Raw genomic sequence first — 16,441 nt, 5'->3', positions numbered from 1 at the left:
TTCAGCATCCATTACCCCAGTCTTCAGTGTCTCATGATCCTTCAAAAATCATTCTAATATGCTGATTTCGTGAAACATTACTTATTATTATCATCTTAGTTGAAAACATTGGTGTTGCTTAATAGTTTATAATAAAATGTACTAGTTCAATATTTTTAAATAAAATCCATTTGATGCATCCTCATTAATTTCTTGAAAAAAATCTTGCTGACCCCAGGCTTTTTTTTTTCATTTTTATTTACAAAATGAAATATGTATTAATTCAGGTTATATTTTACCGACACAAGAGGGCAGACATGAACCTTGATTCGGCTGTTGGTCATTGCGATTATATCCCTGAATGCGTGAACAGAAGATTTCACACCGGAGCCCCGTAGAGAACAAAACTGATGACCAGACTCTTACTGAAATAACGCCAGCACTGTGATAACGGGGCAGACTCTCGTTTAAGTTCAGATTTTGGGAGGTTCGGCGCGTACCTTAGACCGTGGAACATCCTACAGAAGCTTGTGTGGTGTCGTGATTTTATAGTGGAACTATTTTTAACAATTTTTTTGCAATATACTATTTTGGTTATTCTGCACCTTGACACTTTTGACTCAAGACATAATTGCTAAACGATTTTTAATCTTCTTTTTTAAAACTTCAATTCTCTGGTGACTCAATCATCACTATGCATGAGTCATTAAGCCCCGGGCTTCCCCGGTTTCTCTTTTATTGATCCGCGTCTGAGCTGCTCCGATAACAGCCAAAAGACAAGATGAGACAACTTAAGGACCATGTCTCCACATAGGAACTGGAGACGAGCTTTTATTGTTATTTAGGTTGTGGTGACAGTGAGAGACAGGTTGATCGTGATGGATGTGAGATGTCGATTACTCTTCACCGTCTGCTCGCTGCTGCTGATCGCGTGTAGTGACGGCTCTCCGTTCACCGACTGCATTCAGAGCAAAGGGAAAGCGGGCTTTTACGAGGGATCCATAGACTCAACCGAATCAGGCGTGAAATGCATGAACTGGAGCGATGTGCCCGGTGTTATAGAGCGGTATCCGGGGAAAGGGCTTGGGGATCACAGCTTCTGTCGGAACCCGGACGGAAGAATTCGACCGTGGTGTTTCTTCCCAAACAGCCGAGGACGCATAGACTGGGGGTACTGCGACTGCAAGCAAGGTATATACCAGACAAAAGTATCTAATTCGCAAAAGCAGCCATTTATATTAACTTATGTGAGACTGTGCGTCAAGCATTTCTTAGACAAAAGGGTTAACGCGCCTTAGTTGTTAGAGGTTTTAAGATTAGTATAGCCTATTGTTTATTCTTAAATGTTCTGCTAAACTTACGATTCAGAATTAAGCCATGCATAGACAGGTCAAAAACAGTGCAGGGCATACAAGCAAGCTAAGACATGTTCAAACTTCAATACATCCATGCGTGGGAAAGGTATGCGCCTCAGGTAGCACCTAAACTGAGAACAAAGCGGTCACTCTCATCCCGCGGACGAGGTCGTTTTATCATTTGGGTCTCCAACAAAAGTTTCTGATATAATTTATGGTGCAACTGTGACTTTTTAGCAGTTATTAATCGCGCATAAGCGCGTCTCGCTTGCTCTAGCGCTTGGTTATTTCTGGAGCGCAATGCGCTAATGAGGAAGCCAGTGCGATTTAATTTGACAATCAGTATTTGAAATTATGACCTATGTGACAACGTGAGAGAATTAATTGTTTTGAGACGGACATAAGATATACTGTACAGGAGAGCGGTTCAATGTGTCACACTTTTAACTCCAATTAATAAGGTAAGTTTGTTTTTAGAAGTCAGTTTCTGGGCCATTCCTGGGATTCGGTAATAGTTCAGAGTTTTCAATGTGGTGGTTCTCTAAAATGAATTTCTAGAAGCTTTTCATAATAGTTTGATATGCCCATTATAATGAATAAACATAATTATTGCATTTTAATATTTTTTTTTTTGTTGCATAAAATAATGTCTATCTTAAACAAAGCGTCTTGTCATGTCGCCGAGGCACTTCACTGAGCATTTATTTGTGTTCCTTTCTTGTGAAAAATATTTTTCTTAAAAATGTAAGATATTTGATAAAAAAACCTGACTTTTAAAATTATGTCCCTCAGTTTTAAACTCGACCATCACACTAACCATTCTATGCCCATAATAATTTAGACTTCACACATATGTGACATCATTTACCAGAAATAACATAATTCAGGTGTCTTAAGTGGTGAATGGTTAGTAGTATCATAGGTATTATTCATATTTTTGAGGCGTTATTATAGTCAGGGAGGGTGCTGTCCACATGTCAACACGTTCTTAACACATCACATAAAAATATGATGGAAAAATTATTATTTTTCAACATTTCATTTTAATCCATAATTATATATAGTACTTACTTAATTTATTGCTGCCATATATGGTTTACTCTCCTACACTACATGAGGAGCAGTGGAAGTATATGTATATATATATATATATGTGTATATGTGTGTGTGTGTGTATGTATAATTTTTCATTGTTATGGGGATGTAAACTTGTGACAGGGTTGACTTATTTACTTGATTTGAATAATTTTATTAAAAAAAAATGTTTCAGTAGATATATACTTACCAAAATCATGGCAACTTAAATTTTTAATTTTAAATTTTTAATGTAATATGTCCACTTAAACTTTGACAATAATCATACATCAGAAAATACACATACACACATATGCACACACATCTGCAGCATAATGACAATTTTGGTCATGCAAGTATGTTAACCCAGAAAGTAGGGGACAATATGACAGAGAAACAAAACAGAAAATTAAAATTGAAGGCAATGTGTCACTTTAAATGTGTTACAGTCTTCAACCCAATCATACCTTCTCACATTAATATATTTGGAAAAAAAAAAAAAAAAAAAAAAGGGAATTAAGAACACAATTAAGAATGAAAGCATTTCTTGCTGATTACCATCTGACATGTTAAGGACTATAACAATAAAATTATGGCTTTAGTTAAACCTTTAAATTTAAAATATAATTTAGAATGAAGAGTACATAGACACACAATTTGTGTTTTTAGCTTCAGTCCTGTAAAAAAGTGAAAATTATGATAAATGTTACATTTGTTATCATTAAATTGGTATGAGGGACACATGAGCAGTACAGATGTTTGTTTTATAACAAGTTTTGTGTAAAATCATTTTTTTTGGTATAGAAGTCTAGGCTACAAAAAAGCTCAAATTTCCATAGGTTTCCCAAGAAAAAATTTTCATGGAACACACACTGAGCTTTGTAATAACTTGCCCCAATGCGGGATAAGCACTTTTCCCATGTGGCAACTAGCCCCAGTATCCCCTGTGTTACCAGAAAGTGGTTCACAGGCGAAAACTGTGGTTACCATGGTCAATTTAAAGAATAGGAATGTTCATCCTCATGGCCTCTGATAAATCATAAAAATTTCATCAAACTATTTTCTAAGAATGTTTATCGGAAATTTAAATACAGACACAAATAGTCTAATGATGTTACTTATGGGGTCTAATATTGGCACTGGTAAGATAACTTGGCGGTGGCTAAACCTGCAGTCTGAGTTCTTCCATAATCTTTCTGTATTTATTATTTTTGACATCTGTTTACAATCTTTCCAATTTAATTAGTTAAAAAGCACTTTGCATGTGAACATTTGTTAATGTGTATTAAAAGGAAACCGGATGAGTTCATTTAAATATTTCAGTATTCTATTAGTTTATATTTCCAGCACATCAGCAGCCTATCAATTTCCAAATGTTCTGTGAATGTTTTGATCCTCTGAAATGTTTAAAGAACATGTGCTGGCATCATGTGTGGTTGTGTGTGTGATTTATAACTGCTCTGAATGCAGCAGCTGGGCTGCACATACTGTAAACACTTAATGCATGAAAAGTGCTTTCACGCACAGACATCTGTTTCAGTAGCAAGTGGATATATATTAATACTGAAAAAGTATTTTTAATACAAGTTTACATTAATCTATTTTCTGTGTCTAATTTTAGGTGGTATTTTGGGTACCTTTTAAGTTAATACAACTTATATGTGACCCTGGACCACAAAACCAGTCTTAAGTCGCTGGGGTATATTTGTAGCAATAGCCAAAAATACATTGTATGGGTCAAAATGATAGATTTTTCTTTTATGCCAAAAATCATTAGGAAATTAAGTAAAGATCATGTTCCATGAAGATATTTTGTAAATTTCCTACTGTAAATATATCAAAACTTAATTTTTGATTAGTAATATGCATTGCAAAGAACTTAATTTGGAAAACTTTAAAGGCCATTTTCTCAATATTTTGAATTTTTTGCACCCTTAGATTCCATATACTGAAACAGTTGTATCTCAGCCAAATATTGTCCTATCCTAACAAACCATACATTGATGGAAAGCTTATTTATTCAGCTTTTATTTAGCTTGTATAAAGCTCAATTTTGAAAAATTGACACTTACGACTGGTTTTGTGGTCCAGGGTCACATATGGTATATGTTACGTTTAAAATATAAAATATTGCACTGTTTTGTACCAGTCTAGTGTAATTTAATAATTATTATCTCTGAATTACATTTATTCACATCCAACACATCCAATCTATATGAGAACTAAAATAGTCATAACTACAAATTAATATATACTGCAAATCTGTGTATATTCTTATTTCTGCTCACTAGCTTCATAATAGACCAGATTGTACTGCTGTACTCAATAGGTTACATTATTTTCAGGACATACATTATAGCTGGCAGTAATTTGTAGTATCGCACACACAAACACACACATTTATTATAGAGCTGACTAGAACTCATATGGACGTCAAAGCACTTCTCTGTCATCACATAAAGCAAGTCATGGATTTATGTTTTCTTGCTGTATAACTGTGGGAACATTTGTAATGCGGACGGATTAATAAAATTACAGAGACCAGAGGAACCAAATGTTTGCAGAACATTCACTTTCATCACCTGCCTGAGCAGGAGAGGTCAACTACTCTCTCAAGTTTAACTCGCTAACTTTGTGCTTTTGCAGGTTCTTTGCGACTACAAGGAGGCAGATCCAAGCTGGATGGTACAGTAGAAGTGTATCTGAATGGTGTGTGGGGAACCATCTGCAGTAATGACTGGGATGACCGAGATGCCGCTGTGGTGTGTCGACAGCTGGGACAGGGGTAATACACATACACACATATACATACAGTATGTATAACATACTGTCATACCACTTGTGCTATTTCTGCAGTTATGTATACTTTGTGCAATATCTTGATGACCAGCTACGCTTGCCAAATATGCAGTATACCACAGAGCACACTATGCAGAATACTAGATGCCATAATGCAATGCATTGGACTTGACCTTCCAATTCTGGTGTGATGAATGACTTAAAGTATTATCGCCCACAATGCAGGCCTTACCTTTTTCCTAAGGAGCACATGTAGTGGTTTTCAATTCTAAATAATCATCCAAGAGATACTAACAGGATGCCCTTTTTTTGATTTAAACATACAGTGTGGTGAGTTCTTGTGAAAACAGTGTCTTAGTGTTACTTGTATAAAGCATACTGTTTCATACTAAAAATAGTAGGCAATATACAGAGTTGGAAACGGAGTGTGTGTGTTAGTTTTTTTTTTTCCAACACCTAAATACTGGACAGTCTATGTAATACTTAAAAAATATTCAGGATACATTATATCTGTCCTCGGAACTGTACATTGGTAAGGGATGTGCAGAGAGACAAATTTAAAACACAGTACTTAGGGTTTTTTTGCCACATTTTCATTGCAGTCACTACCGGGATAGCTACTGTGTTCTGATGGCCATATGCTGTCCGTTTGTTTATTACCTAACCACAAAACAACCTTTGTAAGGTTGTGCATAGAGTCCTTTGGTATTTGACCCCAGTGGGCCAAAGGTCAAAGGTCAATTTTTCACCTTTAAAACACGGCATATGCTTAGTAAGTTGTCCAGCAGTGGATATGTGTGTGCGGGTGTTTTAAAGATTGCTGATTTCTCTGGAGAGTTCTAATCTTTGTCACGAACACACCCATGTGGTTCGTGTCTATCACACTCTCACGCATGCCTATCTGAGAGCGTTTGTCTGAGATCATTACTGAGCGTGCTCCGAGAGAGGTGACCGCAAGGTCTCGTAAATCACATGACACAACTGAGATAGTATGACAAAAAGTATTATTTTACTATTAAAACACAGACTGACACATACACATGTGTGGACCTGTCATCATTTGACCTCAGGAGCTTAGTACCCATTTGTCATTTGTGAATAATTCATTGGGTCTCTCAACTTTGATAGATGAATAGACATGAATTATTTAAAAGCTGGAGAGACAGATAGACTTCACAGACTTTGATTTATGTCTTCTATCTGTCTGTCTACCACAGGGTTTCTCAAGCTTTTTGGTCCCCACACTACCCACATTACACATTAAGTTCTTATAGGCAGGAAATTAAGTTCTTATGTTCACATTCATTATTATTGATTTATAATTTTTTTTGTGTAATAACATTGTAGTTCAGCTATTAAAAATTGTCTTGATACCTTTTTGCTCCATTCTTTTGCTAGCAATCCTCTTGTTTGTACATGTGATTACCATTTACAGACTTCGACTGAGGTAGATGAATAGCTGAAACACCATAAACAAATAAATGCATAGCTGAGAAAAGCAAATTAAACAATAATGATCCTATTGTCTCTTTCTGTCTCAGCTATAGAGCGCGTGCACGTGTGAGTCCTCTGTCGCGTCTGGTGGTTTCTGTTGTTCACTGGCAGACTGTGGGCTGTGATGGACAGGAAGAGGACTTGCTGCAGTGCAATCGCACCGTCTGGAATGGGGGAGAGTGTGTTAACCATCAGGCAGCTGCCGTCTCTTGCACGCCAGTAGAGGGTATGTACGCGCTCACACAGTCTGTACATAAACACAATAATAATCATTATTCACAAATATACAGTACTGTGCGAAAGTTTTAGGCCACTAGTATTTTCACCAGCTAAAAAATGGTTTAAAGTAAGTTATTTCTATTTTTTGCTGTAGTGTGTCAGTAAAAAATATCGGTTTACATTTACAAACATTCTGTTTGCCATTAATTGTAATAATCTAGTGAGATTTTTGTTTGCACAAGGAGTCTGACAACAGCCAGTGCTCCACACTGATCTGATCTCATCATCATCCAGTCTTCCTGAAATGACATGAAGACACAGAACAAACTGAAACAGAGTAAATCCAGAAGAACTGTGGCAACGTCTCCAAGATGCTTCAAGAGACCTACTTGCAAAGCTACCTGAAAAATTTTGCGCAAGTGCACCTAGCGCAAAAGCTGCTGTAAACGCAAAGAATGGTCGCGCCAAATGTTGATTTCATTTAGTTAACAGAAGGTAATTGATAAAGAAAATCTATTTATGACGGCATCCTCATTTTACAGCATTTTTACACAAGTGCCTAAAACTTTTAAAAGTGTTGCAGCTTTGAAGGTAGGTTTCTTGAAGCATCCTGGAGACTTTGTCACAGTTCTTTTGGATTTAGTTTGTTCTGTTTCTTCATGTCATTCCAGACAGACTGGATGATGATGAGATCAGATCTCTGTGCAGAGCACTCGCTGTTGTCAGACTCCTTGTGCAAACAAAAAAATCTCACTGTATTATTATGATTAATGGCAAAATGAATGTTTGGAAATGTAATCTGATATTTCCTACTGACACACTACAGCAAAAGACCGACTTTACTGACTTTAAACCATTTTTTAGCTGATGAAAATACTAGTGGCCTAAGACTTTTGCACAGTACTGTACTTTTAAGATAAAGGAGAAGTTCACTTCCAGAGTAAATATTTCTTGATAATTTACTCACCCCCATGTCATCCAAGATGTTCATGTCTTTTTTTCTTCAGTCACAAAGAAATTAAGGTTTGTGAGGAAAACATTTCAGGATTTCTCTTTATATAGTGAACTTCAATGGTGGCCATTGGTTTTAAGGTGCAAATTGCAGTTTCCCCATATTTTCATATAAAGATCAAGGCGTCCTGAGGACGATTGGCCATTTTCTTAAAAAATTAGTATTTATACACTTTCAAACCACAAATGCTCAGCTTGCATCAGCTCTGCGATATGCGTCTTCGTAACTTGATGTTAAAAAGGTCATACGTGATGTAGGTGGAAGTACTGACCCAGTGTTTACAAAGCGAACATGCAAAGAATGTCAAACAATGATATCGGACGATTTTGAAGTTGCAGGAGAAAATTAGATGAAGTTTTTTGCCCTACCCAACCTTTTTGAACCGAAATACACAGACGAACAAACTGCATGTGATCTTTTCAATTAGGTTATGTAATCTGTGAAGACGAACATTGCAAAGCTAGAGCAAGCTGAGCATTTGTGATTGAAAAGTGTATAAATATTAATTTTTAAAAGAAAATTACCAATTGTTTCACTAGATAAGACCCTTATTCCTCGGCTGGGATCGTGTAGAGCCCTTTGAAGCTGCATTGAAAATGCAGTTTGGACCTTCAAACCTTTGGCCACCATTGAAGTCCACTATATGGAGAAAAATCCTGAAAAGGTTTTCTCAAAAACCTTTTGGATGAACATCTTGGATGACATGGGGTTGAGTAAATTATCAGGAAATTTTTATTCTGGATGTGAGCTAATCCTTTAAGAGAAAATAACTTAAATGTTTGTGTGTGTGTTTAGCTTCAGTGTTTGTCCCGGTACGTCTCTCTGGTGGGCCATCAACATATGAGGGCAGAGTAGAGGTGTATCATGCAGGACAGTGGGGAACAGTGTGTGATGACCAATGGGACGATAACGATGCTGAGGTGGTCTGCAGGCAGCTGGGTTTGGGGTAAGACACACACACATGCACAAACACATACTGGTGTTTATACAGTACAAATTGTATTTTCTATTCCCTTACCCTAACCCTAAACCTACCCTTCACACAAAACTTTTTGCTAATCCAGATTTTCAAAACACTTCATTCTATGTGATTTATGAGATGTTTTCATCATGGGGCCAAAAAATGTCCCCCATTGTACTGGTATTACTACATTTGTGGGGACATTTGGTCCAGATTTGAGTCAAAATTTATCTGTTTTGGTTTTTCAAAACTGATTCAGTTGTTTTGTAATTACACAGATTAAAAGATCCATTGAGGTGGTAAATATCTCGGTTAATAATTTAGTATTAGTACTAGTATATGTCTGGCATATCTACATATATTGCCACAGTAATGACAGAAAGAGATATAAAAAGACAGAAAATTAAATTTCATTCCATCTTGCCATGGTACTGAAATCATAAAATGCATCAGATAACATTCATGCATATGCTTACTTGCCATTCAATAGATGGTGAATGCCACTTATGAGAAAGAATGAATGAATTCAGAAGACACTACTGATCTTTGTGTATGCCATTACATTCATGTCGTGCCTCATATGATGAAAAAAATACTTGAAATATGTTCTTGCTCTTTGGACTGGAATGTGTTGAATCACATTTTAAACCACTTATAGTTTGAATTGTTTTTTAATCCATATTCTGATTAATTCAATCACAACTGAATCATAATTCTAAACAAATATTTATTTTACAGTACCAGTCAAAAGATTTTTTTGCACCAAGCCTGCATTTATTTGATCCATAGTATAGCTAATATAGCAAAATTCTGAAATATTTTTACAATTTAAAATAACTGTTTTCTATTTGAATATATTTTAAAATGTGACTTCAATGCTGCATTTTTAGCATCAGTACTTCAGTCACATGATCATATGATGTGCTGCTCAAAAACATTTATTATTATTATTATTATGTTTAAAACAGCAGAGTAATTTTTTTCAGGTTTGCTTTGATGAATAGAAAGTTCAAAAGAACATTTATCTGAAATAGAAATCTTTTGTAACATTATAAATGTCTTTATCATCACTTTTCATCAATTTAAAGCATCCTTGCTAAATAAAAAATTACAATTAAATTATAATTCTATATATATATATATATATATATAAATGCTACAAAAGCTTTTTATTTCTGATAAATGCTGATCTTTGGATCTTTCTATTTATTAAATAATCCTTAAAAAATGTACTCATGTTTTAAATATTGCTAATAATAGTAATAAATCAGTAAAAATATTTCAAGATTTTACTGTTTTGCCTCTACTATGGATCAAATAAATGCAGGCTTGGTGAGGAAAAGAGACTTCCTTAAAAACATTAAAAATCTTACCATTTAAAATCTTTTGACTGGTAGTGTATACTTATTATTAATAATTAGGTTTTATTATTTAATTTTTCTACATTAAACCACTATTTTTAATTCATTATAAATTATTAATTGACAGTCCTACCAAAAATAACTAAACAAATCTGCCTGCCTGAACAAAGGCATAGAGGCTTGACCTGGTTTCTCGGGAACAAACTGTCTATTTAGAGGAACACCAGGGCGTTCTTTACAACCGAGATGTGTGAAAATAGAAGGAAGATAGAGAGGAGGAAAGAGTGTTAGACGGAGAGAGGGAAAGAGAGGAGTAGAGTGTCTTCTCTGCATAAAAATGTGAAATATTTTATTGGGAGGTTCCTGTCACACAAAGCCAAAGTGTTCTCGGTAAGAAAGTGAGAGTGTGAGAGACAGACAGAAAATGGAGATAATGAGAGGATGAGAGCCAGCGGAACACAGAATGAGAGGGCAAAGAGGCGTAAAGGCTGATTTAGAGGGAGGAAAGGAATTGCAGAGGAACGGAAAGAGGCAATGGAAAGATCAAGATGTGAATCAGGTTGATTGTTTCAAGCTTTTCGACAATATTATACCGACGGGCGTAACAAATGGTACCCAAAAGTGAGCTTTGCAGGTGTGTGTGAGTTTGTATAATAATCACTCATGTGAAGGGCTCTCTATTGAGCGGAAAAACGCCCGTAGAATAAAACGTGTGGGTTCGTGCACGTCGGAGACTGCAGTTCCACTTCATTTGTCTCTCAACTTTCACGGATTATTGATTGCTGAACTTCGTGCTTGATTGCCGATTAATCACAGAAAGGATTTAAAAATATATAATCTCATAGCACACTCTTAATGCGGCCCACTGGAGCACTTGAATTAATTCGATTTTGGACATGAGTGTTGCATCTACAGTCTGTTTTTACTTTTCTCTTTCATTTCCTGTTATGTACTTCATTGGCCCATTTTGCCTGCAAATCAATGTGAAGCTCGCCAAATTAAAAAAGAGATGTCATACTAACATAAACAATTGTAATAGACTAAATCAAGGAGTAATTTTATCCTTCAGGACTGTAATATATATTTATGTGTAATTTCAGTAAGAAAAATTCACTTTCATTAAACTGTATAGACTGTTCCTAAATTTATTAGGCATTTACTGCAAACAAAAAACGCCCAGTTACACAATCACCATGTTTGCGGTATGAACTGTAGTTTTGCTTTTGCTGAATTAAAATAGTCTGAGCAGGCTGTTGTGATAAGGAAGTGCACTTTAGCATATAAAGATTATTTATAACGGAAATAATATACTTTAAAATAATATACTTAAGAGTGAAATGAATGCAGTGTTTTTAGACATTAAATTGTATGTTAATTGCAATTAAATGAAATGTTATAAATGTATAATAAAACTTTGACTTTTTTTGGCTTATTTTTAGATATTTTTTATTTTTTGACACTGGACCACAAACCAGTCATAAGGCTCAATTTTTTGAAATTGAGATTTATAAATCAGCTGAAAGCTAAATAAATAAGCTTTACATTGATGTATGGTTTGTTAGAATAGGACAATATTTGGCCAATGAAAATCTGGAATCTGAGGGTGTAAAAAAAATCAAAATATTAAGAAAATCACCTTTAATGTTGTCCAAATGAAGAAAAATTAGGTTTTGATATATTTACGGAAGGAAATTTACGAAATATCTTAATGGAATGTGATGTTTACTTAATATCCTAATGATTTTCAGCATAAAAGAAAAATCTGTAATTTTGACCCGTACAAATTTCCTTGAATTGTCTTGCTTAGTGTACTTTTAAATGCAATGACAAGCAATTATGATAAACGAAAATATGCTTTAATGTCAATTTTGAAATACTTTTGAAACTTGTATGAAATATATTTAAATATATGTATAATTACACATTTGTAATGTTGAAGTTGCAATTTAGAACATTATAAATATATTAACTATAAATTTAAAAATGTAATTTAAATGTACACTAGAGCTCAAAAAATTAAGTGATTTACATGTGGTTTAATAGGTTTTGAGTTCAACACATCAAAATAAATCGACTTCTTTCAAGCACAACAATTGATTATTAAAACACTGGGCATTATTAGAAAGTGCAGTTTTTAAATGTACATTTAAGTGGCTTTTTCTTTTATTAATATTTATGTATATTTATATATATTGATGTACAAATACATTTTTATTACATACTGTTGATATACACTACAAGTGCACATTCAATACAATTACTTATTGCACTTAAAGGAGGTTATCAGTTCTTCAGCATTAGAAAAAGCTTATCTGAATCATAATAGTCTTCAGGAGGAACTTAGCAGGAAGCTGAATTGCTGCAGCCACCTGCTGCGAGATGCACAACACAAACAACTCCCTCTGATTTTCTAATGACTTTGTAAATGAGTGACTGCAAATCAGCTGGAAAAATCAGGGTTGTGGGATGCCAGCTTTAATCTTTAGTTGTTAGAAATTTCAGTGATTTGAATTCCTTTATAGTATTGTTTTTTTTGATGTATTATTTTCTGATGTATGTGTACAGGGGCATTGCTAAGGCTTGGGTGGGAGCATATTTCGGCGCAGGCTCAGGGCGAATATTGTTGGATGAGGTGAGCTGCACAGGAAATGAGCTTTCCATAGAGCAGTGTCCAAAAACCGCCTGGGGGGAGCACAACTGTGATCACACAGAAGATGCTGGAGTATCTTGCATCCCACTTACAGGTACACATAACATATATAAAATTTATTCAAACACATTCACTTTATCTAGAACTTAAAGGATTAGTTCACTTCCAGAATAAACATTTCCTGATAATTGACTCACCCCCATGTCTTCCAAGATGTTATGTCTTTCTTTCTTCAGTCGGAAAGAAATTAAGGTTTTTGAGGTAAACATTCCAGGTTTTTTCTTCATATAGTGGACTTCAGTGGGACCCAACAGGTTGAAGGTCCAAATTGCAGTTTCAGTGCAGCTTCAAAGGGCTTTACACGATCCCAGCCAAGGAATAAGGGTCTTATCTAGTGAAACGATCTGTCATTTTCTATAAAAAAAAAACCCTCAAATGCTTGTCTTGTATTAACTCTGTGATGCACGTCTGCAACCTCACGTATTACGCAATCATGTTGGAAAGGTCACGCGCTGTTAATTGTTCTTGTTCGTTTGTGTACGTCAGTTCAAAAACTCAAAAATCATTTTTCTCCTCCAGCTTCAAAGTTGTCAAACATCACTGTTTTACTTTTTTTTGTAAATGGCGCTTTGACTTTCTTTGCACGCTCGCTTTGTAAACACTGGGTTGGTATTTTTGCCTACATCACGCGTGACCTTTTCAACCTGACTACATATTGCGTAAAGGCGAGGTGATGCAAGACAAGCATTTGTGGTTAAAAACTAGATAAGACCTTTATTCCTCAGCTGGGATCGTGTAGAGCCCTTTGAAGCTGCACTGAAACTGCAAATTGGACTTTCAACTCGTTGAGTCCCATTTAAGTCCACTATTACCCAGAGAAAAATCCTGGAAAATTTTCATCAAAAACTTCTCTTTCAACTGGAAAAAGAAAGACATGAACATCTTGGACGACACTGGGGGTGAGAAATGTTTATTCTGGAAGTGAACTAATCCTTTAAAGGAGAACTCCACTTCCAGAACAACAATTTACAAATAATTTACTCACCCGCTTGTCATCCAAGATATTCATGTCTTTCTTTCATCATATCAGTCCATTATATGGAGAAAAATGCAGAAATGTTTAACTATAAGAAAGAAAGACATGAACATCTTGGATGACAAGGGGGTGAGTACATTATATGTGAATCTTTGTTTTGGAAGTGGACTTCTCCTTTAAGGCTCATAACACAATTATTAAAACTAGGGCTGCCCAACGATTAATCGTGATTAATTGCATACAAAATAAAAGTTTTAGTTTGCCTAATATAATTACAGTGTGTAATTAATATGTATATGTAAATACACACAAATTCATGTATATATGTAAGAGAAATATGTTATGTACAAAATATTTTTATTTATATATAATATAAATTCTATAAAAATTATAATAAATTAATATACTTGCAAATATTTCTTAAATATGTACACGAATGTGCTTGTATTTATATATACATAATAATTAAACACAGTACACACACATATAGGCAAACTCAAACGTTTATTTTGTATGCGATTAGTCGTTTGCCAGCCCTAATTAAAATTTTGCAGGAGTTTTAGATTTATGTTTGTCTGAGGTTGATGTTCGTACCAGGTGTAAAGAGATCCACTCTCTGTCTTTCTCAGATGGTGCAGTGCGTCTAGCTGGGGGTGTGAAGGGATATGAGGGGAGACTTGAGGTTCATTATAGAGGTCAGTGGGGGACCGTGTGTGATGATGGCTGGACAGAGACCAACACACAGGTCGTCTGCAGGCAGCTGGGCTTCAGGTAGCACACAGCCACACACATTCATAGCATAAATTCATAATATGGATTTTTGATTTGATTGTTGTTGTGTTTATTATTGTGTTGTGTTGATGCAGGTCAGGGGAGAGTGTGTCGGCAGGGCGGTTCGGGGTGGCGGTGGGTCCCATTCTCCTGGATGATGTCAGGTGTACAGGAAAAGAGCCCACAGTCACACACTGCAGCCGGAGGAGCTGGTTCAAACATGACTGTACTCACGACCAAGACGTAGCCATTGTATGCAACCCTCAACGCTCGAGACACGGAGTGCCCACCAGTAAGAGCTCTGACACACACACACTTTAACACTGCTTTATCCACCTTTTTCATTTGTAAATTTTAAGAGTTTGGCTTCCAGTCTCAACTGCGTCCAGCTATTTTCAGCTGTATAAAACAAAAAAAAGCTCTTTTTGCTGCTTAATATTGGAAATTGGTCTGTTTTACCATATTATTTTAAAGTATTATCTTAATTATGAGCACACTGGTTTTTAGTTCAAACTGTTTTACCGCTTACTGCATGTTGTTATTCTTCTCGTTATTTCCCTATAGCGGATAATCAACCAGAATTCTCACCCATAAGCTTACTTCCGTGATAAAGAATAAGGTGGATACTTTCTCTTTCCTCACAGACATGGGAACAATTCAAAAACATACATTGCATCAGCCATACATCTATGAAATCCAAATACCGTTTGAAAGTCTGAAAGTTCTAGTATTTTTCTCTTCAAAATCTTTGTAACAGTTATGTTTCTACTCTTCTGTTGCTCACATCCACATGTAAAATTTAATGCTATTAAAATCAAACTTCACTGGGTATCATCAGTCATTTTAAGTAATATTTAGCAATGAAATTACTCTTTATTAGGGCTGTCAATCAATTATTAAAATAAATCACTATTAATAACAAAATACACTATTAAAATACTATTAATATACTAATATATACAATTATATATTACCTAGGATCTTAGTTATTGTGAGCAATAATGTTCAGGTATACTGCCATCAGTCAGTTTTAAGAATATTTAACCATTTTTATTATTAATTATTAAAACACAATTAATGAAAAAACACACTATTTATGTGTAAGTATTTTTAATTGCTGTGTTGTTTAAACAAATTTGGCAATCCATTTTGTAGAATGGCCCTTAAAATACTCTTATGTGCACTCCATATGGTTCTGATATGTGAGGTAATATACTTTTGAATGAGCACTTCAGAGTTATGCTGACTATTATGGGGTTGCTGTGGTGATGCCTCTACACCTGTAGCCCATGTGGCACAAGGGATAGTGTATGTACACCCATTTACACACACATAAAACCTGAATTCCCCCTGTTAGGAAGTCGATCTGTCTTTTAGTTGAACGTTACTCTAGTAAACGACTACTAAATATATGCATGCAAAATCCACAAATGATCTGACAGATTTTTAGTAGAAAGACCTCTCTGGTATTTTATTCAGCTGCGTGTGTTTCAGCTGCGTTAAGACAGAGCGGACGAGTTCTGCTAATGGTCAGAGAGCATGAAGTCAGACGTTTAACAAGTACAGCTGCCACTAGACCTATCATGCCTGACTCCTGCTGAGCTTCATAAAGAGCTGATGATTTTACCGGATCCAGACAGACATACAGTTACACATACATATGGAAAACACTCCTACACATCCAGATGACAGAATTCACTCAGTTTTCATGATTATAGCTCTGCCTGAGA

At 35.3% G+C, this 16,441-nt stretch overlaps 1 protein-coding gene across 1 annotated transcript in view; it reads left to right on the top strand.

Annotated features, from left to right (window-relative positions):
* The first annotated feature begins 358 nt into the window (after positions 1-358).
* Positions 359-16,441, top strand: part of prss12 (serine protease 12) — a 43,955-nt gene continuing 27,872 nt past the window's right edge. Inside the window, exons 1-7 of the mRNA XM_051108351.1 lie at positions 359-1,170; positions 5,055-5,193; positions 6,749-6,927; positions 8,728-8,878; positions 12,820-12,998; positions 14,570-14,711; positions 14,807-15,003. Of these exons, the coding sequence (XP_050964308.1) occupies positions 858-1,170; positions 5,055-5,193; positions 6,749-6,927; positions 8,728-8,878; positions 12,820-12,998; positions 14,570-14,711; positions 14,807-15,003 (1,300 nt within the window). The 5' untranslated portion in view covers positions 359-857. The remainder of the gene's footprint in view (positions 1,171-5,054; positions 5,194-6,748; positions 6,928-8,727; positions 8,879-12,819; positions 12,999-14,569; positions 14,712-14,806; positions 15,004-16,441) is intronic.

The sequence above is a fragment of the Labeo rohita genome, chromosome 1 (assembly GCF_022985175.1).
Source record: "Labeo rohita strain BAU-BD-2019 chromosome 1, IGBB_LRoh.1.0, whole genome shotgun sequence".
Taxonomy (NCBI): Eukaryota; Metazoa; Chordata; class Actinopteri; order Cypriniformes; family Cyprinidae; genus Labeo; species Labeo rohita.
The sequence above is the reverse complement of the archived record's forward strand: the minus strand, read 5'-3'. Positions and strand labels throughout refer to the sequence as shown.